At 45.6% G+C, this 22,496-nt stretch overlaps 2 protein-coding genes across 4 annotated transcripts in view; one reads left to right on the forward strand and one right to left on the reverse strand.

Moving 5' to 3' along the window:
* mctp1a (multiple C2 domains, transmembrane 1a) overlaps positions 1–12,077 on the forward strand; it is a 142,303-nt gene extending 130,226 nt beyond the window's left edge. For both annotated transcript variants that reach the window (XM_035165923.2, XM_035165924.2), the window contains one exon: positions 7,918–12,077. In XM_035165923.2, coding sequence (XP_035021814.1) covers positions 7,918–7,989 — 72 coding nt within the window. In that variant the 3' untranslated portion in view covers positions 7,990–12,077. The remainder of the gene's footprint in view (positions 1–7,917) is intronic.
* Positions 12,078–12,547: 470 nt separating this feature from the next.
* The window catches only part of slf1 (SMC5-SMC6 complex localization factor 1), a 32,382-nt gene continuing 22,433 nt past the window's right edge, over positions 12,548–22,496 (reverse strand). For both annotated transcript variants that reach the window (XM_035165929.2, XM_035165930.2), the window contains exon 18: positions 12,548–13,514. In XM_035165929.2, the coding sequence (XP_035021820.2) occupies positions 13,018–13,514 (497 nt within the window). In that variant the 3' untranslated portion in view covers positions 12,548–13,017. The remainder of the gene's footprint in view (positions 13,515–22,496) is intronic.

Here is a 22,496-nt window from a genome sequence, read left to right on the forward strand (position 1 = left end):
GTTAACCAGCTCCATGCGGTTTTGCTTCTACATTAACCGTGAGATCAGATTAACTCTGTGGCTGAAGACTACAGATGCTTTGCTAGGTAAAATATATTTGTGTGTGTGTGTAATGTAACGTGCTGTGCTGCTCAGGACAAAGTGCAGTTTAAACTGCAATTAAGCGGCAGCTTGTGAAAGCCGTTGTGTTATCCAGCACCGATGGTGTCCGCTGTGGCCGTTAAGCCCTGCTGTGCGGGGTTCAGTACACACGCACATGCACACATACTCCGGCTGAGGCCGAACGACCCGGGGCCACATCAGACCAATCCCCTGCCACATCAGTGCTAACACACTTCCTCTTTGATCGCTTGTTGCCTGCGACTTCTTTCATCTTTACAGGGTCATAATCCTTGGTCCTCTACACACCCCTGCCAGCCCGTCGTGTTCTCCCCCTTTTCTGCCCCCGTGCAGTTTTACACTTTCATAGTTTACTGGGGGCTGCAGAAGCAGTAGGCACAAGGCAGGTAGTGATCGGCTTAAATGAGCCCAAGCTGTCCCCTCTGGTAAAGTGCAGCCACCTTACACACCTGGAGCCTGGAAGAGCGGACCGGCGAGGAGGCCCAGGCCCGGCAGGTACGGCGACTTTACAAGGCCCCTAATGAGGGCCTGCTGGCTGGGGAAGGTGGGGGCAGACATGCTGCTCTGGTCTGGTGCCCATGCTGCTGGAGTTGTGCCTACTGTATAAGTAAGACTTTAAGTGCTACTGTTACAGTTATTGCTGCAGCTGGTGGAATGGTAATTGTTGCCAGGTTTCACTGACAGTTTGGAGACTTACTGAGTCATGTGGGTGATAGACGGAGGAGAGGGGTAAGAATAGATGTTTGTGAGGGAAGATGGAAATGGAGAAATGGAAGCAGAAATGAGGAAAGAGAGCACAAGTAGAGTCGATTGAATGTTGGATATGACTAGTTTGATTATTTAAGGCAGGGTAGTTTTATTTGTATCAATAAAATAATGTCATTGAAATTTAGATTCACTGCTTAGTCAGCTGATAAAGTACCTGTACTGATCTCTTTCTCATTGAATCCTGTAAGGTTAGTTTTCTCCACCCTATTCTCTGGTCGTTGATCTAAAAACAGACCAGAACGTTCTGATCTCCGATGCGTCCCGCCGCTGCCTCCGGTGGTGGGTTCACCTCAACGCCTGCCCCTGCCTTGCCGGGTCATAGCTGTCTGTGGGGATTAAGCCCCTGAGGCTTTTCAGCGATGCAGAGAGGTGTTGGGGTCCAAATGGAGCGTCCCCTCAGGGGCACGTGTCCGTGGCACCCACTGGCATTGGTGCAGGGGCCTACTATGCCTGACACCCTGGATGACTAATGAAGTGCTATTTCAGGGCCCCGGTGTGACCTAAGAAACATACATTAGCACACAGACACACACACTAATGCTCTCCCAGCAATAGTGCATGTGAGGCAGGTTGGGGGTATTTCAGGGTACCGTTCCGCATCATTTGGAGGTGCTTCAGTGCAGCCAGGACTGATGAGGCTCTAATGACTTTATATACAAAGGGCAACCATTCTGGCCCACAGTCCATCATAATGTATATAGCCGCACAGCAACACAGAGACTGTGGAACAGCCTTCAGCCCCTGTTTTCATCATTCAGTGCTGTTTATTATATTCAAGTACATGAAAGAAACTTTGGATTTAGGAGCAGTAACATTAATTTCTCATCGATCATGCTGTTAGCAGAAGGTTACTTTGATTTACTTTAATTAAATCAAGGTTTTTAAATACCTGACACAGAGCCCATAACATGTCAAACACCCTTTAAAAAACCCCAATCCCTGGTGATGCATCGAAGCTGCAACCAGCAGAGCAACCTTTTTACCATCCGAGCGGTTTACCTAAATCATCGTGTCCCTCTGTGAGCAGCAATGTTAAGAGCTGACATGGTGTGTGTAGTGCACGAGAGCGCGGAAGAGCCACTGTCCCTCTTAACAGTTCCTCGTGTCTGGTTTGGATCTTTGACCAGTGTACGCTATCTTTATGGCCATTATCAAGAAATCCTTCATGTCCTCTAAAACGAGGCCAAGCTGAGCACCTTTATAGTGCTAAGTGTTCCCTACTTGGCGTTTGGGAGGTGTCAGCGCAATAGTATGTTTTACGACGCCATTAGCCATGCGAGCTACGGAGTGCATAAATAGGGCCAAGGCAATTAGCATGCCAAGTGGCCCTTTATGATTGGTGTAAAGAAGCCAGATCAAGCCCTCAGTACAAAAATAAGCATGAATTCCAATTTAGTGCCTAATGAACAGCGGGGAGTGGGGTTAATATTTTTAGACAACATTTATGTTGAGGATGAAACCTCGCTGGACACACACGGGTCAAAGACAGGAGAGTTAAAGGTTGAAACGCTGCCAGATGCCATCACTCACGTCTACCAGAGGTGTCTCTCTCTCTCCTCTGCTTCGTCCTTCCCCACTTTTGTGACAAATTTAAACAATTCACCGCTAGTGGCCAATTAGTCACTCTTCAGTGTGTGTCGTGCCACAGCAGCTAACAGGCAAAACTTTCCGTACTTTGTAATTTTTGTTGCTCACTGGCTTATGTCACCTTGACATGCCTCTTCTTTCCCAACAATAGACATTAGTGCTGAATCCTCGGATCTGCGAATGTCTGAACTGTACACAAAAGTGTTTCCTTGGAAACATTTAATAACCCTTATGCTCCGTTAGGCATCACAAAAAACTGCTGAGTTTTCCGCTCAGTATCATTAAAACCTAGCCCCGTTCTTGACTTCATTCACTTACTCGCCTATTTGCCTTTTTCTTTGCTCACTGTCACCCACCTTGGTTTCACTCTGTGTGTCTGCCCACACCAGCATCATCAAAACACTGTCGAAGGTTCAATGCGAGAGGGAAAGAGAGAGAGAGAATGAGAGTGGCAGAGAGGAGCAGGTCCCGGGATGCTTTGTGGGTAACGCTGTTAAACGAAGCACGATGCATGGTACACGGCGCCCCTTCAGCGGAGCGCACTTCAAAGCCTGTTTTGCACTAGTACTGTCAACATTTGGGATAGCGAGAGGAGAGGAGCGAGGGTGGAGCAGCCTTTGAGCGACGCCGGGTCTTTACCCACTGCCTCTCCCGTCGCTGTTCCCTTTAAGCTCCCCGTTCATGTACCCAAATTGCTTACGTGCTCGCCACATTACCTCACTTTTTACTTTCACCCAATTCCAGTTTCTTTTATTTTGCTAACATCCCACTTTCTCCTCGCCTCCTCTGCCTTTCCCTCTGTTTTTGACTTTAACTAGCTCTTGTTGTCTGCGTCGGGTTGTTGCCTGCGTGTGTGCTTGTGTTTGTGTGTTTGTTAGTGGGTGAGGTGAGCGGGGAGCCAAGGGTACAGCATCAGGCAGGCCTGTCACCTGTAAGGTGGAACTGAACCTGTGACGCATAAGCCCCATTTCTCCTGGCTGGCAGCTCTTCACAGAGAAACTCCCATTTGATTGAGATATTGTTTTTTGTCGATCCCCTTCACGAGAAACAAAACCCATATTTCCCACTGACATGCAAACTTTTCTTTGTGTGTCTTCACTGACAAAGAGTTTTGTTTGGACAGGATTGTCAATGCGCAGAATTAAATTGCCGTATTCCTTTTTGCTGCTGTGGGCGTTTGGCCATATAATGGGACCACAAACAGCCAGTGATCCCGTACGATACCTGTCCTACTTTTGGATCCGCGGCAGCTTGTTTGAAGCTTGTAGCAAAACATTGAATGAGAAATATTGAACGTGAAGGTAGAATCCTTTGTGGATTTTCAAATTTGAAATGATTTGATATTAACAAATGTGCAGTATGTTCGTGTTAGTGCGCTGCATTCAGACGTGCTGTTACTCCTTTACTCATGAGTGAATTAAATCATTCAACCATTCACTCACATTTTCATCCATGAATGCACCACTGTCATTGATCGCAGTCAATGTGGGCACTCTGCCAGGACTGTCATGGTCCCTTAACGAAAGTACCACTGCACATACACACACACACACACACACACTCGCACACACACATTCCCACACACAGATGGGGCCATATAAACCCCTCTCTGTCCCCTGGGTTTTTGTTCTGTTGTCTGCTTTAGTTGGCAGGGCTATAAAAGGATCCACACCCACATGAGAAAAGTATCTGTCATCACCCGGACGTCCACAGATCTCCCCCTGTCTCACCCAGACTCTTCTTCCTCACTCTCTCAATATTTTCTCTCCTGTTTCCTTTGTTAGTTTGTCCCGCTCTCTGCCCTCACTCCCTCCATCTTCCTCTATGTTTCTGTCCCTTCTTTCGGTCTTTGCCTCCCATCCCTCCTGTCCTCCCTTGTTTTCTCCACCTGGAGCGCTTCCTTGTCGCCTCTCAGACCCTCCTCTGGTCTCCCCTCTCACTGTATCCGACAAACCGGTTGTATTTGCACAGCTGTTTGGTGGGATGTTAGTTTGCCTTGTGGACAGTGAGGAATCAGTTCAGTGTGTCTGCCTAGTGAGGTGTAGAGAGCAACACATGCTGGCCTAACCACCCTGTAAGCACCTTAACGGGACATTGGTGACCACCACTGTGAGACAGAGGAGCAGAAATACACCTGTGTGTGTGTGTGTGTGTGTGTGTGTGTGTGTGTGTGTGTGTGTGTGTGTGTGTGTGTGTGTGTGTGTGTGTGTGTGTGTGTGTGTGTGTGTGTGTGTGTGTGTGTGTGTGTGTGTGCGCGCGCGTACGTATGCATGCACTTTTATGGCATTTATGGATACAAGGGTGACTAACAGTTGTGTTTTTGCGTGATGTAGTAGGCATGGGGGATGTTAATGTGTACATGACTAAACACACGCACGCACACACACACACACACAGTCGTGTCTCCTTGACTTCAGAGGACATTGCATTGACTCACATTGATTTCCTGGAGACTAACTCTGATCTTAGCCATAGTTACAACGTGCCTAACCCCAACCATTATCCTAACCTAACCCAACCTGTTTCATATAAACATGGAACAAATGAGGGCTGGGACATTACAATAAATAAAGCAACGTAGATAAGTAAAGTAGACACAGGCACAGTACACAATGTGCAGACATTCAAACATACAGGAACAAACGTTTAAGAGCCTTTATGATTGCAGCCGTCACATTTTTCCCAGTATTTGTCCTCCTTCTCCTTTTGAATCCGAAAAGTAAATGTAATTTTCTCCAAAATGCGAGTCGAGTTTATACATAAAGACTTTAATGGTGGGGGGATTCCTCTGAAGTCAGCATTTTCATATTCTTCCAACATAAGTCTCACCAGAAAAATGTATTTGTGGAAGTGGATTGTCCATATTTGAAGCCACATTTCCTCTGATCTTACTATGTTAGCTTCTTTTTCCCCAACGCTGTCTGATGTAGCCTGCGGTATTTTCAGAGTAAAGCCCTTGTAAAGTTTACCTAAACCCTATCCTCACCTTAACCTAATCCTAATCTTAACTGTACATTAAAACATGTCTCCACCTTAAAATGTAATAATTTAGATTATTGAGAGTAGTTTTTTGTCCCCATACGGAAGACCAGCTCCCATAATGTGACTGTAAACAGAGTAGGTCCCCATAACATGAGTAATACCTGGAAAACACACACACACACACACACACACACACACACACACACACACACACACACACACACACACACACACACACGTGTTTCTTAGCATCTCAGGTTTGTACACTGCAGGCAGACTGTACTGGAAGTCATCACTGAAGCGACAGTGGGAACCAGTAGAAGATGGATGATAAAGGCTCGTTTCCAGCCAGCACTGCGAGACGCCGCTGTTCCCGTCCACAGCAGACAGACCCACCACGAGACAGAACAGAGAAACCATATTGACGTCAGTTTGTTGTCTGCCTGGAGAATCAGAGAGGATGTCAGTCAGTCAGACAGGCAGAGTAGCCTACAGTACATAAGCCTGGGAGGGATCCCACAGACAATACTTGCTCTTTGGTGCTGTGACTGTTAAAGTCTTTTTTTTCTCTATTAGTATTCTGATTCAGTGGCTAGTGCTTGTCAGTGTCTTGAATCTGTCTAGGCTAGCGACTGTATTTGTGCGTGCGTTCACATGTGTGTGTGTGTGTGTGTACATCTGAAAGCGAGAGACTGCCAGGATGACAGTCTCTGGTTGTTGAAGCTCAGCCACTGTGATGCTGTTGCATCTGACTGTCCCTCACTTTCTTTCTAAACTCTGCTCGCCATCTCCGCAAAACATCACGTCAAGTGGCAGTCACTTTCCTCTGGGAGAAAAAGGTGACATTCCCTCAGTGAGGAGGATGATCAGTTTTTTCCTTTTATAGAAAGAAAATGACAATACAAACACACACACACACACACACACACACACACACACACACACACACACACACACACACACACACACACACACACACACACACACACACACACACACACACAATAAATAAAATATACAATTAAAAGGAGAGCAAAAAAACAAAACCCACCCCATCCCCTGGATCCAGGCCACTGACTGTTATGGAATATTATCATATCATTACATATCTATACATTATTGATTTGTTCGCTCTGGACTCAAGCAGTCGACAGCTCTAAGTACACGATGCCTAGATACGTCTGAACCCAAGCACAAAAAATGAGTGTAACAGGCGAGCAAGGCAGCTTGAGTCATGCCACTAAAATATCTGTTCTAAGGAATAGTTCTGACATTTTGGGGAAGTCACTCCTATTGCCTCATGATAGATGACAAGATTGATACCATGTGTCAGTTAATTCTAAAGCAACAGCTAGTAGCTGGATATCTTAGATTAATATAGAGACTACAGACACAAGGGAAACAGCTCAGTGTTCCAAAATGAAAAACTTTGCAAGGTCAAGTAGGGCTACAGTTAGAGGCACACACACAGAATCACTGAGTGTAAAAAAAACTGTTAAATAACGTAATATAACATAAGGCTTTAAAGAAATTTGTTTTTCTTTTAAAAATGTGTTTAACTCATCAGGTGCAGCATGGTTTTATATTGTCCCGGCGGGAGACTTCCCTGTTATTATTAGTCTATTAAGAGCGGTCTGCTCTCTGACGGCTAACTGCACTTCAATCATGTCTGAGTGGAGAGAGAATGATGTAGGAGAAATTGTTCTCGGTCATATTTTTGGTTGTGTTCCATGAATGATGCAAACACAGTGTAAATCTCCAATTGTTAACCTCTCTGGCCGGGAGATTGCAAAGTCTATCAGCCCGACTTTTATTATCGGCTCTTTATTAAACAGCTTAGAAAGAGAGGTTATGATATAGTGCCTGGTTACACAGCACAGTTTGTATCCAGCTACACTCAATCACTAATATATTGATGCTAACTACAACTAGTAGCAAAGCACAGTCGTTTGTTTTCAAAGGGTTACAGTGTTTTTTCTTCTTCTACCTTCTCTCTCCTTCCCATTCCTCTGCCCCTTCTCTCCTCACCATCTCGCCATGCTGAGATGACTCTGTTGTCTCTCCAAGCTTTCCCATGAGCCCTTGCCCCAGTCTCTGTTTGTTTGTGAGATCCCTTCCCGTAGGCCACTGTTCCACATCTGTGGAAGTATGTGTGTGTACGTGGATATTTTGTGCGTCGGTGCTTTGAACAGTGTATATGGATTGTGTGTGCGTGCATGCGAGTGTATTCGTGTGCTGGTGTGTGTCTGTGTGTGTTGTAATCAGTGTGTAATCCCTTCCCCCAGGCCACTGTTCCACACAGCTGGACTCAGAGAGCCTCTGGAGGGTTTCTGTGCTATTCAAGCATCCTTTGCTCTTTCCACCTGACCGGGTGGTGTGTGTTTGTGTGTGTGTGTGTGTGTGTGTTTGTGTGTGTTTGTGTGTGCGTGCTTCCGTGTGTGTTTCTGTGTGTTTTAACAGGTGCAGTACCGAGAGCTGAAACTGGATCCCAGTCCCAGTCCAAATAAAAGGAAGAAAAACAACCCCGGGTAGATGACTGTGTCCGCCCACCGACTCGTCTCTTCTCCACTTTTCTTCTCTCTGTCTATGACTGGACGCCGAGGAGCAGAGGAAGGCGGCTCTGGACGCGCTCAGCTCAACTGACTTTCCTTTTTCTTATCTCCCATTTTCTTCTCTTAACCCCCTTTTTTTTCTGCCTGTAATTACTCACCATGTACAGTGCAGTTTCTCGATGTGTAATTTTTGTATAAAACAAGACAAGACACCCCTTGAATTGTTATCACCATTATGCTTTTGATTGATTTTAAAGGCGAGCGGGAACGATGGCTGGAATGACCTTTTTATCAGCCGTGTGAGCCGCGCTCCTCGTTCTCCTCTCTCCATCACCCTGACAGCGCGGTGAACTCTATCTATTCTCCTGCCACAAGTGTCAAACAATGAGTACAATGAGTTTTAACATTTATACTCACCTTTCCAAAGACATATTCAGAGCATCCATGTTTATCAAAAAGACAAGCCTTATAACAATACTCTGCATCGTCACTCTGCGAAGGACTTTCATTTCTTTTCTCTCAAGCTGTATTTATTAAATGACTTTGGTAATATGTTTATATTTTCTAATTGTTTTTGTACTGAAGTATCTTTTGTTTTCTTCCCCTCTTGGACGTGCTAATGATATTATGTTCACTGGCAGTAATTTGGATTGCCTGCACTTAACTCAGCCAGCCAAGTTGATTAGCAATTATGGTGGTAGCCTCCAGATATGTCCTTCTACACAAACACAAAGCTGGACCAATAAGCTGACGGCTCGTGCTGGTATCTCTCTGTGTTGAACAATGGCCAAATGTTTTTTTTTTTTTTTTTTTTTAAATGGGCAATATGTGATTATTTTAGTTTAAAGACGTCTATGTGTTGTGTTGAAGAAATACATGTATATACTGAGGTTAGCATTCTAAGCAGCTAGCCCCAGAGTGACCGTGATAGTGAGTCACTGCATCTTCCAGTCGGCCCTCAGTCGAACATGAGAGGATGAAGAAGTTACTGCGAGTCGACTATGAGCTTGTGATGGCGCCGTCAACCTTCCTCTAAATTCGTGTCTCAATTCAGGGGCTGTATCCTAAGGGGTGCGCGGTCTTTGAGGGGTGCATAGACCACGTTAAAGACTGAACCAGAATAAGACATGAAAGTTTTAATGTCCCTACATGTGGGCCGTGCAGTTGAATTGAACCGTGATACTCAAGTTTTGGATGTCTTGAATCCTGGGATAGGTTGGGCCGGGAAGGATCCATCCATTGGAGCCTTTGTTTCTCAGGTGTAGAAGGATGCATTTGTCGGCCACTTTTGAAGGAGCCTTTGAAATGGTACGGTCTCGTCACATCGCTGTGACGCAATCACATCTGAAGGATGCAGCTCCTGAATTGAGAACAGCTTATTTCAGAAAACTGAGCTCTTTATGCTGCTGCTCAAGCTGCTTCCCCTCTCCCTCCATGTCTATGACCCCTCGCTGCTCATCCTCTACTTATGACATCACCACATCTTCCCCGTTCCCATGACTCAAGCTTGCTCAGCGTAATGTGAGGGTTGGTACTTTGCAAGTGGCCAGTGACCCCCGACCAGGAACACACACACGACCTGCTCTCACACTTCAGATGACGGGAACATTGAGAGAACCATTAAAACCTTCATGGATTTTTTTAAGGACCCACAGAACCTCAGCTCATGAGGTTTTGTCCAAATATTCCCGATGGCCAGTCTGACTATGGTGAAGATTTCTACTAAACATTACCACTACAAAGACATAATGATACAAGAAAACATCAAAGCACACTGGATAGTGATATCAGTTTTAAATACAGTGAGTCTGTATTTCTATTTTAAAATAGATTGTGATTATATAATCACTATTTAATCGTACGCAAAAGGAAAAAGGACAACACTTTAAAGTATGAGACAGTTGCTGATATGCCCTGAACTTTAATCAGTAGTAAACGTCCAGACAACTTAGCCGTGTTTAACCCCTGAAAAACATGTCAAAACCTCCGTCCGTCAGTCAGTCCGGGATCCACGTCCTCTGTCTGACAGGAGGCGCAGCAGACCGGGCCTTCTGCTGTCTAACTGTTGTTAATATAGATGTCACCCAGTCCATGCAGAGTGTCGCCAGGCAGGCAGGCCTTCAGGCAGCCGCAGCCCTAATCTGGTTTGAAAGGCTGGTCTCCTTTCCTCTCATGTCCCGTGTGTGCATGTGCTTGTGCGCGCGTGCGTGTGTGTGCGAGTGCGCGCCTCGGCAGCCACGCACGACAGCATTTACACGCGCACATGCACACAAACCTCTCGCGTGAATACACTGCTCGCCTACAGATACCGCACCTACTTGCTTGCAGATGAAAACAACATCCCATTTGAGCACGCACACACACACACACACAAACACAAACACAAACACACACACATGCTCTCTGTGATGCTGTGCCCCAGGCTGGCTGCCCTCTCCATCTGCCCCACCTCCTGTGCCCACAGCTCAACTTTGATCTGCCTTCCCAGAGACACAGGCTTGTATATGTGAACTGTGCGAGAGAGTTTGCGTATACACGTTTATGCAATCAAAGACATGTTGCTTTTCTCAGCGTCGGAATGTGTTGCAATTGTATCTACCCTCCAGCTGTAGACTGATGCTTAGATTCAGTCGGTGTGTGTGTGTGCGTGTGCAGCAGAAGTGCCAGCTGTTATTTGGTGTTCTGGTGCAGAGGGCCGTCAGCTAGATGAGCAGCAAGTCGCTGTGTGACAAGACGAGGCTCTGAGGGGACTTAGGCCTGAGATGTCAGGGATGGAGGGATATGTGTGTGTGTGTGTGTGTGTATGTGTTTTATGCTATTTTAGATCTTTTTTTCCCATCATGCCTCTCTCCGTTTGCTCTCTGCGGTTCCCTCATTCGTCAGTGAGCGGGGTTGCGACCCTGTCTGAAGGGACGGTCTCCCGGGCTTCTCGTCGAGCATCTGTTGAAAGATCACAGCTCAGGCTACATTTGAGGAGGTCTCCTCTCATCCTACCGATCCCAGCCCCCACCCCACCCCACCCGCCTCCTCCGCACGCCTTTCTGTTCCCTTTTTACCCCCTTTTGTCTGCTCGCTCGTCTGCCTCTCCGTCTATCTTTATCACCCTGAAGCCCCTTAGCAGCGACTGGAGCTCTCCACTGCCATTTTGTCATCCTCGTGCCCTGCCTGTCTGCCTGCCGTCACCTCTCCCGCTCGCTCCCCCTCCCTCTCCGCCCATCCATCTCCATGCTTAAATATCAACAGGCTCGGGATCTGTCACTCCAGAGGGCCATTGATTTTGTTTTGTTGTTTTGAGGAATCCACTTGAAAGACAATAACAGACCGTCCCCCAAGAGCGAGCGTCGCAGACTGATTACAGCCTCCTCAACAAACACACTCTTTGCTTGGTGAAGGATGGCTTTTTATAATGCCGGAAGGGACCGTCTGAATACCTGATATGTATGTGTCTACTACTGTATGTGGTTATTTTACAGCAAATTGTGGTGTCTATTGTGTGGTATTGCATCCAAATACTTTGTTTTTTTGGGGGGTATGTTTATTTATGATTTGGTTTTGGCTGTTTGCAACCAAACCAAAGTGTTTTTTTATTTTATATGTTGAAGAGAAAATAAATTATATCAAGGAATGTATCAGACTGACAGATGCAAAGGAGAAAAAAAAGCACTTTTATTTGAACCAGGTTGAAAATGAGACTATTTTTAAAAATGAGACTACAAAGCTAAGTCCTTATTATTTGATGGTTGTATTTTATACAGTATGCCTGTGAATCGTCTGGTGATGTTGTAAAGTAGGTGTATGCCTGCATTATTTTCTAAGGTCTGTCTTTTTTTTCCCTCTTCTGCCTGCAATGTTGCCTGCCTATGACATCATTTTTATGTGCTCAGTTCTGACCAATGACACTTCAGGACAGGAACGTGTTGGGAGCTGAGATGAGGGTGAGGTCAGGAACGGCGAAAGAAAATCTGTATATTTCTGGTTTGAAACATGAAATGCATCTGATGTATGTTGCTTATTTTCAAAAGAAAATGAAAAATCAAATATGAGATTAAATATTTTTTATCAACTTCATTGTGCCTGGATTCATGTTAATGTGTTTATCTCGCCCTCAGTCACCAACTACCCTGGCAATCTGGCGTCAGATCTCCCCCCCCCCACTCCTCAGTCCTCACCTCCGTTGCTCCCCTCCCTTCGTTCAGTTTCAGGAAGTGGCTCATTTCTCACCACTGTCTGTGTGGCAGAGGCCATGAGTTCACATCAGAGTTTCAAGTATCTCAAACCAGGACAACTTTTTTTAGTTTTCCACTGACGCTCCCACACGAAGCCCACTCCGTCTGACAGAGCAGCTTTCAGAGTCACGTGTAGCTGTGGCGAACCTTCGCTTCCTGCTCACTTCTAATCGGAGCGAGGGGGCAAATAAAACATTTGCTTCCTGTGGTGAAGCAAACCCTCAATATTTGCGACCATGCCATAAAGCTGCAGTTGCCATTTCCCTCTATAACTAATATAATCCTCTGTAACTGATTAAAAACCACTTAATATTATACAACCATCAACAAATTTAATTTATTTTGTTATAAATAATAGTTATTAACACGTGAAAAAACAACTTTATCTTCAAACATACTGGAACTGTAGAAAGTCGAAACTTGAGGTAGTAACAATATAAAAACATTCAACAGAATTACACATTCCATTTCAGAAACATTTGCAAAGAATCCAACATTTTAAACCAAAGCAAGGTGGAATGACTTAACCAAACCATGTTACAATGACGATCGAGTATAAAACCATATCTGGAGAAATTAACATCCATCTAACTTCAAAATCACAATCAATTGTTTACCCATTTACCTGAGAGGGAAGAAAGTAGAAGGCCAGTGTGGACACTTTTAGGCATCAGTGAATTGTGTGACCGGGTAATTTACCATAGACACAGATACCCTTCTGTTAACATTTCAATCAGTTTGTTCTTTAAGGCACTTTTTGTGTATTGTCCGTCGAGCCCGTGTCAGAGATCAGCGACTAGCGTTTTTGCCCGAGTCTTCAGATCCTCCAGTATCTCCATTAGGAACCTAGTGTTCTGTCCTTTACATTCTTTAATAGCCGGAGACACTTGCCCCAGGTACCTCCCTCTGCTGAGCGCCAACAGCGTCTCTGCATCTTCCGCCAGCCTCACTACCCGCTGGTCCGTCCAGCCCAGAGTCACCTTTTGGAAGGAGTGCGTCTCCAGGGCCCTGACCAGCCTGTAGCCCAGGCTGAGGGCCTTATCGCTGGGTTGCGTGTGGCCCGGCAGGCCCCTTTCCTGCTGATAGGAGAAAATTAAGTGTGCCAGCAGGCAGGATCCGGCCTCCAGGAGGGGAAGGTTCAAGACCTCAGAGTCTTTGTTCGTCAGGGCCAAGTCTCCAACCTGTGCGCTGTGAAGGAGCTCCTCCCTCCGACTGGTATCAGAGACCAGGTCCAGCGCGGTCCGCCCGTCTCTGTCAGTCTGCTGGATGAGAACTGAGCCTGGGGGGGGGACAGAGGATCAGATAACATGACCTCTACTTGCTTTGATTACAGACACATTTAAAACAATTCAGGTTACTACATACTAGTTGAAGGCGTCGCCTAAATCACAATGAGGTGCCTCATTCTGGTGCCTGAGCATTGCACTGAAATAGTTTTCCTGCGTACAAACAACATAGACATCACCGCACTGGAAAGGATTCAAACACCGGGACGTGCAGCAAATGTGCGAGCTATAGTCAAGAGCCTGAACCTGACAGCTATTAAATATAAAAGTGTATGTTTGTATATTTGACTTACGTATACTTTAAACAGTTATTGTTACATTTCAGCTTCCAATTTGGCTCAGCAATAAAAAAAAACAACTGCTTATTGTCGACCAGCATTGGACAAAACGATACACAACCCTACCTGATACTTAAAGTATTTTTTATATTGTGAATCATTTAATATATTTTCCAAAACCCAAAACAACAAAAGTGTGTGCATGGCCACATACGTCAGCCTCAGCATTTTTCTACTTTAAAGCTCATCTTAAGGTGCCGTGTTTCAAAGCAACCAGGGATATGCTCCTGTTTTAAGTGGCACCGCCTGAGAGCGCTTGTAAGAAAGTGAGCGTGAACTTGAAATGCGACTTGGGGAACAGCCACGTGTCGTTTTTCGGAAGCTGAAATATTGCAGCTGAAGAATCAGTGAAAACATTGTGACACGGCTCGTGCAGCTACGCTACTGTGTGGGCGACTGTGTCTGTATTAAATAAGACACTGCACGGGGTCAGTGGCAGGACACGGCAGCAGCAGACACACACACACACACACACACACACACACACACACACACACACACACACACACACACACACACACACACACACACACACACACACACACACACACACACACACACACACACACACACAGAGGAACGCAGGACACACTCGCAGCGAAGTGTAAGTGAACAGCTGTTTTCCCAGTGGGCCTCAGTGCCAGCCAGGGCTTTTAGCTCGCTTCAGCACTAACTTCAGCTGACACCTTGTCTTAACTGTGTGACTGGCGGGTCAGTTTGTGTTTGTGTAAAAGCTGCAGAGGGTTAGTGACCTAATGGAGGCTCTGCGCTCTGATGTAACGCTGTGAGCGAGCTCATCGTCGTCGTCACTAACACAGGGAGCTACTGGGAAGGACTGAGGAGACCTTGAGCGTAACGTTAGAAAATTGCTACGTTTAAAAGTTTGCTCTTTCTAGACAGTTAGACATCAATCTAAATCATTGTAACAATGCTATGAGTAGTGTCATGGCTTGCGGCCTCGATGAGGATCAGATGTGTTATATAAGTTATTAATTCTTCAGATACATTCAAAACATCTCCAGTAACCTTGGCTTCGCCCCTTTAGCCCCGTGTCACTACAGACACAGCTGCATTCAACCCTTTTTTCCCTTTCCCTCTTAAGAAACCAGCAAAGTTATTATGGTGACCTCTACCTTCTCCTCTCTCTATTCTTCTGCTTTGTCTGTTCACACTCGAAGCCATTTTCCAGTGTCAGACAGGGCTGGGCGCACTTAGCCGACACGGAGCAGGCCTAGTTTAGTGCGAGCCCTTTGTTTGCTTTCAGATAGACCCATTTCTATGGCAAACTGCTCTTGATGGCACTTGACTGTTCAACCTCGGCAATGCTGCCGCCACTTGTGAGCGAGTTTATGGCTCTGTGGAGGCGCTGCGTGACACACAGACAGCTGAAAGGCTGCTTGATACCACTGCTGCCAGTTGTTTTTGTTTGACAGACACTCTGGGGCTGCAGGAAAGCGTGATGCTTTGCAGGAGGGACAATCGCGTTTGTATGCGTGTATTTATGTCGTGATACAAACCACTCTGACTGGGCCTCAGGAAAAAAGTTAAAAATTGAACCTTGCGAATTCTGAAATCGCTCTCCGCGTTGCCGTCTGCCACAGAACTGACACCGTGTGCGGCGGTTATGAGATAATCGGCGAAAGCTCACGTAGCTGTTAGCGGCGAAGGTCAGCGCTCGTCTACCTTCTAGTGCTTCAAGCCTGAGTGGCAAAAACTCAATCTGCATAAATTGTGGCATTAATCTACATAAACTTTTACATAAGCGGCAAAATTTCAAATGCAGGGGTCAGGCGTCGGGGGCAGCAGTTAAGGACGTAAGAGCCCAGATTTGATCAAAGTGGCCACAAGAGAAAGGCAGAATGGAGGGAGACAGAGCAATGTGGTGTATGTGTGTGAGAGAGAGGCTGTTCGCAGGAAGTCATAATCACCAGGTTTCTATAACAAGCTGTCCTCGCTGTTACGCTCATCCAGCAGGGGTGGCTGTAACATGTGAAGACACATTGTAGAAAAGTTCAGGTCCTCCACAATGTGGGTTTTCTTTCTATTTTTTAAAAACCCACAACTGTAAAACCACAGAGACACGCGGGCACATGCAGAACGGTGTCGGCTGAAAAACTGATCCGTGTCTGTCACTTCAGATGAGCATTACAAAACGGATGGAATGGCTTTTCTATACTGAGGCGGTTTTTTTCTCTACGTATTACATACTGTTCCATGGCTTCCTTTAGAGAGGACCAACCTTGGATGGAGCTCTGCAAGGGGCCTTTAAGCCTGAACCGCCAACTCAAGTGCTCTGCGGAGTGTTTTCTACCAAAGGTGAAGAAAAAAGGAAGAAGGGAGGACAAGGTTTACTTCTCCCACTCCTGGTTATTTTCTTTTCCTTTTCATCAGCAATCATGGCGGCAGTGCTTTCTTTAGCTGGCACAGCACAGGGGCTGCAGAATACAGAGAACTGAAAAAACTACCCAAAAAAGGGGCCAAAATTTAATTGAAAATAAAATGTGAGCTGGAAAAATACATACATAAAGTGTGTGTTTGTGTGTGTGTTCCAGATATTGCTCAAATTGTGTGGACCTCAATCTGTTACCGCTCCTTCCTTGATCCTGTAAGGTGAATCATTAAATTCTATGGTGAAGATATGGTTTAAAGTTAGGTTAAGGTTAAGGTTAGGTTTATGTTAACATTAAGGTTAGGGAAGGCAAGGTTTAAGTTAAGGTTAGGTTAAGGTTAAGGTTAGGTTTAGGTTACGGTTAGGGTATGGGTGGTGACTGTAATGTCCTCAAAAGTCATGAAGACACAACTGTGTGTGTGTGTGTGTGTGTATACCAAGTTTAGAAATTGCTTTACACCAGTCTCTGTTGAAATGCATCAATTCCATGCATCAGTTACATAAGATCAAACCCCTGCACTATGTTTCTCCTCTCGTGGGAAAAAAAGCTTGTTGCAGCAGCAAATATATGCAAATTAATTTAACAGAAATAGGGATAATTTAAGCACAAAGTAACACAAACACTACAAGTCAGATTCACAGTCACAACTGTATTATCAAACAAGAGAATCCCTGTCGCACTGGAAGTGTGAATATACAGTAATCCAGAGACAAGCGTGGCCTTTCCTATATGCTCTTGTGAAAACTGGACAGTGAAACGCTAATTTCATGAAAAGAAAGACAGCAGCAATCTGCTCCAGTGCTTTCAGTCTAATACACTTGTCACTTCTCTCCTCCACAGTCCTGTTTGCTTCATCAGCGCGAGGGGAAAGGAAAAAAAAAGCAAGACCGAGAAGTGCAGTTTTCCAGCCTTTCCCCCGCCGTCATTGTGTCAAACCCGCCTGACAGACAGGGCTCCGAGCGGAGGGATGACACTGGTGTGGGGAGGAGAGGGCCCCTGCAGCACGGCCCTGGGCTCGGCTTGCTTGACAGCCTGTACAACTGACTGTACGTCTGTGCGTTTGATTGCAGATCTGTCTGCCTGAGAGCTAACTGTGTATACGTCGGTTTGTGCCGTCTGCCTTTTGTCGCATTTGCATTTCAACCTGCCTCACTTATTTCCATTAGGCGTCAGCTTATGTTTTGCACTTCTAGGAATGCCCTCTCGTCCCCGTCTATAGCACGCGTGTATGTTTCGTGCACCGGACGAGAGAATCAGTGGATATGAAACGCGCTCTAATGTTCGACCGCACGGCTCAACGGCACACAACACAGACGTCAACGGTCAGAGCCTTTGTTAAATCACACATTTTCTAACATGAGACATGAAAATGGCATCACTAGCTGTTTATAATGTAATACACACAGGTACACACACACGCACGTGCACACGCGCCACACACTGATATGAGACTAGAGGCTGGGGGATGGTTTTGGTGCAGGGACAGCGACTGAAGTGAATCCAGGTATTGCCGCTGGGTGTCAGATATGCTGCAGTGGAGATAAATACAACACCTGGGGGATTACATGAGAGCACAGGGTAATTACACCATCCTTTATGTGTGTGCGTGCGTGTGTGCGTGTGCGTGAAAATGCCCTGCAAAACCCTCTGCTCTGAAGCCACAGCAGAGGGAGAGAATTCACATGCTGAGCAAAAGCCACTGCCTGATGCACCAGCCAGATGCAGTCTGCCACACACACACACACACACACAGACAGACACAGACACACACACTTTCACATACACATACATATACATACAGAGCGCACAGCCCTTTGGCCTTTAGAGGGCAGGCGAAGACAAGAAATATAAAAGCAGGAGTGGAGGAAGGGAAAATTGGCGCAAAAAGAGGGAGGGAGGGAGTGAGGGAGGGAAAGAAAGATGCAGTGCTCCCTCCCCCTATCTCTCTCCCTCGCTCTGGTCTCAGGCTGGGGCTGAGGCAGACAAGCTGGGAAGCAGGCAGCTCCACAGCATGGTAAACATCCTCTCTCTCCGTGTGTCTCTCTCTCTCTCTCTCTCTCTCTCTCACACAGACTGAAAAAAGAGAGGCAGGGTGAGTGTGTGTGAACTGCAGCCAGGGGCACGGCATCGCATATCCACAGGGAGATGCTCGCTAGCGACTAGAAAACCCCAGCAAAAACAACAAGGCCAACCGAGTGCAGCACCAAAGCAGCCAGCGGAGAGGCATCAGATGCAGGAGAGAGAGAGACAGACAGAAAAGACCAGCCAGACGTGTGAATGTGCTAAAAAAAAAAATCTCTCTCTGTTTTAGCAACAGGGTCTGAACACTCAGTGATATATTTCCACCTTGATATTCAGTGTATAAAATAAACATGGATGAGGAGCAGGTGGAGGTTGCATCAGTGCTGTAGTTCCCTTAAATAAACCTGATGTCATTACAGCCAATGAAATGGAGAAGTGTCGTCTCAGTGGCAGGTGAGCTTCATCTTCACAGGCTGTGAGGCGCAGATTGCACCTGGATCACAGCCTGTAGGAGGGCAGGGGGCGGTGGGATGTAAAGACATGGACACCAGCTGATAGCTTTGTGTGCTCCCCTGCCACTCTACCACCTTCGGTGTAAAGGGACATCGGATATACGGCACTCTGATGATGATCACGCTCAGAAGACGTCCGCACACCGCTTGATTCTCCCATGAACTCTTTCATTTTCCCTCCCTGGTCGGAAACCTTTCGGACACAGGCCCCTCTTCATCATCAACTGGTGTGCAGACATTTCTCGTCTTCTGATATCGATATATTTCTTTCCAGCGCCTAATGTTTATCAAGTTTGGATGCGTGTATTTTTGTTGCTCAGTTTCCTATGATGCCATTAACCTTATATAGTTACTTTTAACTTTTACTATTTGGAAGTTTAGCTTAGAAAAAACAGTATAAGGAAGAAAGGGAATATCAATATCAATAAAAGACCACAGACGCCAGGAGCGAAATATGACGTAATACAAATTTAATCTATTGCGTTTTATTTTCGTGGCAGAGAGGGCTGCGAGGAGTGCTGCGGAGACGACAGAGCACAAAGATGACAGAGGTGTAAGTTTAGTGAGAGAGCTAATAGTCTACAGTGGCTGGTTCTGGCTCGGTTAGGTTTTCTCAGTGGTGCGTCAAATACTAACATGCTCATAATAATAATAATAATAATGATAATGATAATAATGCTATGCATGTGTTGTTTAGCCTGTGTCTTCATAACCGTGTGCTCTGATTTTATTCTGTAAAGCACTTTGTCACTGTGTTCTAAAACGTGCTGTACGGATAAAGTTCCGGTGACAAACTGGAGTGAAAGAGTGAAAAATCGTCACCCTCGTTCTGATCCGCTCCTTCCTCTCTCTCCCCCTCTGTCTCTCCACAAACAACAGGCAGCGCCAGCCCTTTCTAAAAATGTGATATATCATAATGTAAAAATATAACTGAGGTCATTTTTGATTACATCTCCAAACCTCTATAATGACAATTGTCACATTAACGACATTCACACCTTAAACAAGCTGCTTTACACACGTTTTGGTAACAGTGAGGACTTTGTCACATTCAACCGCACCTGTAAAACAGTTCCCTGTATAATCTGATGCTTTTACATTTGACATCATGCAGTCAAAGTTAGACGTGACGACTTCAGACTCCCTTCACGTTCTCGCCGTTGAGAGAATGAATACCGGTGCGCTCAGTATTCCCCGTCGCTGTGCTGCTCCCAACTCTTTTGTTTTCTTTAGAATTCTTAATTTAGAGGTGAGCTAGAGGTGGCCTTTTACGCCGGCAACAATTAAAAGTACAACACTCCACATACGCTGCAGGGTTCGGCTCGTCATTGAAAGTATTCTTCGAGCAGACACACTCGAAGCGCTGTTGAATTTCTCCTTTTCCACACAATGTCACCCACTCCACCAGAGTTCAAACACCAAACACTGCTGATTCCAACGCCCATTGTTGACTTCTTGTTAATGAAAGTGCTACTTTTTCTCTTGCCTGTATTTTCTTTTATATATATATTTTTAAATGTACTATTGAATTCCTCCCTGCAGTTGGGAGGTTGGAGTACTATCATTTTGCACTTGTGGAGTATATGATGATTTCAGTTCAGGGCTGGAGCGCAGAGAATGATCTTCATGGCCAACGAAACAAAATCTTCTCTGGCCGTTTTTCTTTTCAATCAGCGCCGAAGCTAATAAAAGATGAAAAAATTAACCGAACCTTGAAACTCGGCTTTCTTTGAGCATGTTTTCAACACTTATAAATTCACTACTCTCAATCATAATGTCGCCCACAGAAATAAATATATGAGATTAAACTCGGGCTGAACATTGTAGGTGAAAGAGGACAATAAAATAAATATACATAGTTAAATGTTCCTTCACCTCTGCCCTTTACTTTTTCACTTAAGCAATCTCCTGGTGGCCTTCATGCTCACTAAATACTGTAGCTGTTTAAAAAGGGAAACCAAAGGCAAAATCACTATTTCTTTGATATCCCCTGGCGCTAACATGTAAAACCACAGACACAAACAAGCAGGGGTTTAGCTGTTTACCCTTCTTATATGTGTGGAGCAACCGTAGCCGCCCGAAAAACGCAGAAAGAAAGGTTTGGGGGGTGGATAGCGAAAAAAAAAAAAGATAGACAGGAAGAGCGAACAGAGAGAAGAAAAAAAAAAAGCAGTATCTAGTTGAAAAATTCCCAGCGAGGGAAGTCCTTGAAATACAGCCTGGAGAAACCTGCAGTTGAAACATCAACACACCCGAATGAAGCCGAGAGCTGCAAACACAGCCTCGCCTCTAATAGTACGAGTGCTCAGCTCCTCCTCGCAGTTTCCAGTTCAAGACCCACAGGGAAATAAGTGCGGAGCAGAATGAACTTTCTTTACCGTGTTGACAGTGAAGAGGCCCAAGTGTGTCTAAAGCTGAACCTGTGCCTGTGTGAGTGTGTGTGTGTGTGTGTGTGTGTGTGTGTGTATCTATGACAGAGACAGACAAACAGACAGAGACAAACCATGACTGACTACAGTGGTCCGAGGGGATCGTGCGTTTCCTGTGCCACTGAGCAAATGACATCTTTCTGCTCCACAAACACTCGTTCACATTAAGATCTGCAGGGACCAGCCAATGCTGTGCAGTAAGCATGAGTGTGTCGATGTGTGGCTTTTTGGTGCGCATACAAGAGATGCACAAAACCCCAAACAGAGATTCCAGAAGCAGTCATGTAGCAGCCTCTCTTGCCTTCTTGAAATCGATTCAAGCCAAACAATTCGACAAAATATTAAAAGAACCCCCCCCCCCCAAAAACATCACTCTTTTACATCATGTCCACACTGATGTGGATATTTTGTAAAACAAAGCCTTTCCTCGTCGTTTGAACCTCTCGTTTACACGCAAATGGCATTTTAAGTCACTAAAACAGATTGTCTTTCCAAAGTGTACATTTTCAAAAACTCTGTTTCTGTGTATCCGTGTGTACACATGAAACGGAGCGTTGGGAAATGATGAAGTCGCTGCAAATACCCACTGCTGCTTAGCGTAATGAGCATGTGCCAGAAACAACAACAATGGCGGCTATAGACCGGTTTCCCTACGTTTGGTTAGCACTGCATTTTATTGGCATTGTCGGGCGTCTGCCTTGCCCAATATTACTTAGGCCAAAGTATTCTTCTGTGGTTTTTGACGGATCATTGATGTAGATTTTACTGGCCCGACATGCTTGTTTGAGCGTTTGTAGTTGTTTTTGTGTTCTCGTCTGGATGGAGATATTTTGAAAAACTGAGGAAAAAATATTCAATCAGGTAGTTTGGAAATACTTTACACATATCTAAACTATTTTCTCTTTTCCTATATTCTTTCCTCTTCGAGCATCTAAATGAGTGTATGTGTTTACAAGTCGAGGTGGACTAGACGTGCTTACTAACACGGTGGGCTGCATTGAGAGGACGCCATCCGCGATTACGGTCACAGGGCAGAGTGGTGACAGCTTAAAGGCTCTTTTCTTTACTTCTCCACCCCCTTTGCTCACAGACACGCCTCTTCTCTCTCTCTGTGTGTGTGTGTGTGTGTGTGTGTGTGCGCGCATGTGTGTGCTGTGCGTGCCAGCTCTGAACTGCACTGCTAAAGGCCCTGGGTCATTTTCCATTCCAATCAGGCGGTACCGGCTGCCCTGGACACCCTGCAAAATTTAAACACTCCAACCAGCTGAGGAAGGGGCACAGGGA

The sequence above is a fragment of the Hippoglossus stenolepis genome, chromosome 9 (assembly GCF_022539355.2).
Source record: "Hippoglossus stenolepis isolate QCI-W04-F060 chromosome 9, HSTE1.2, whole genome shotgun sequence".
Lineage (NCBI taxonomy): Eukaryota > Metazoa > Chordata > Actinopteri > Pleuronectiformes > Pleuronectidae > Hippoglossus > Hippoglossus stenolepis.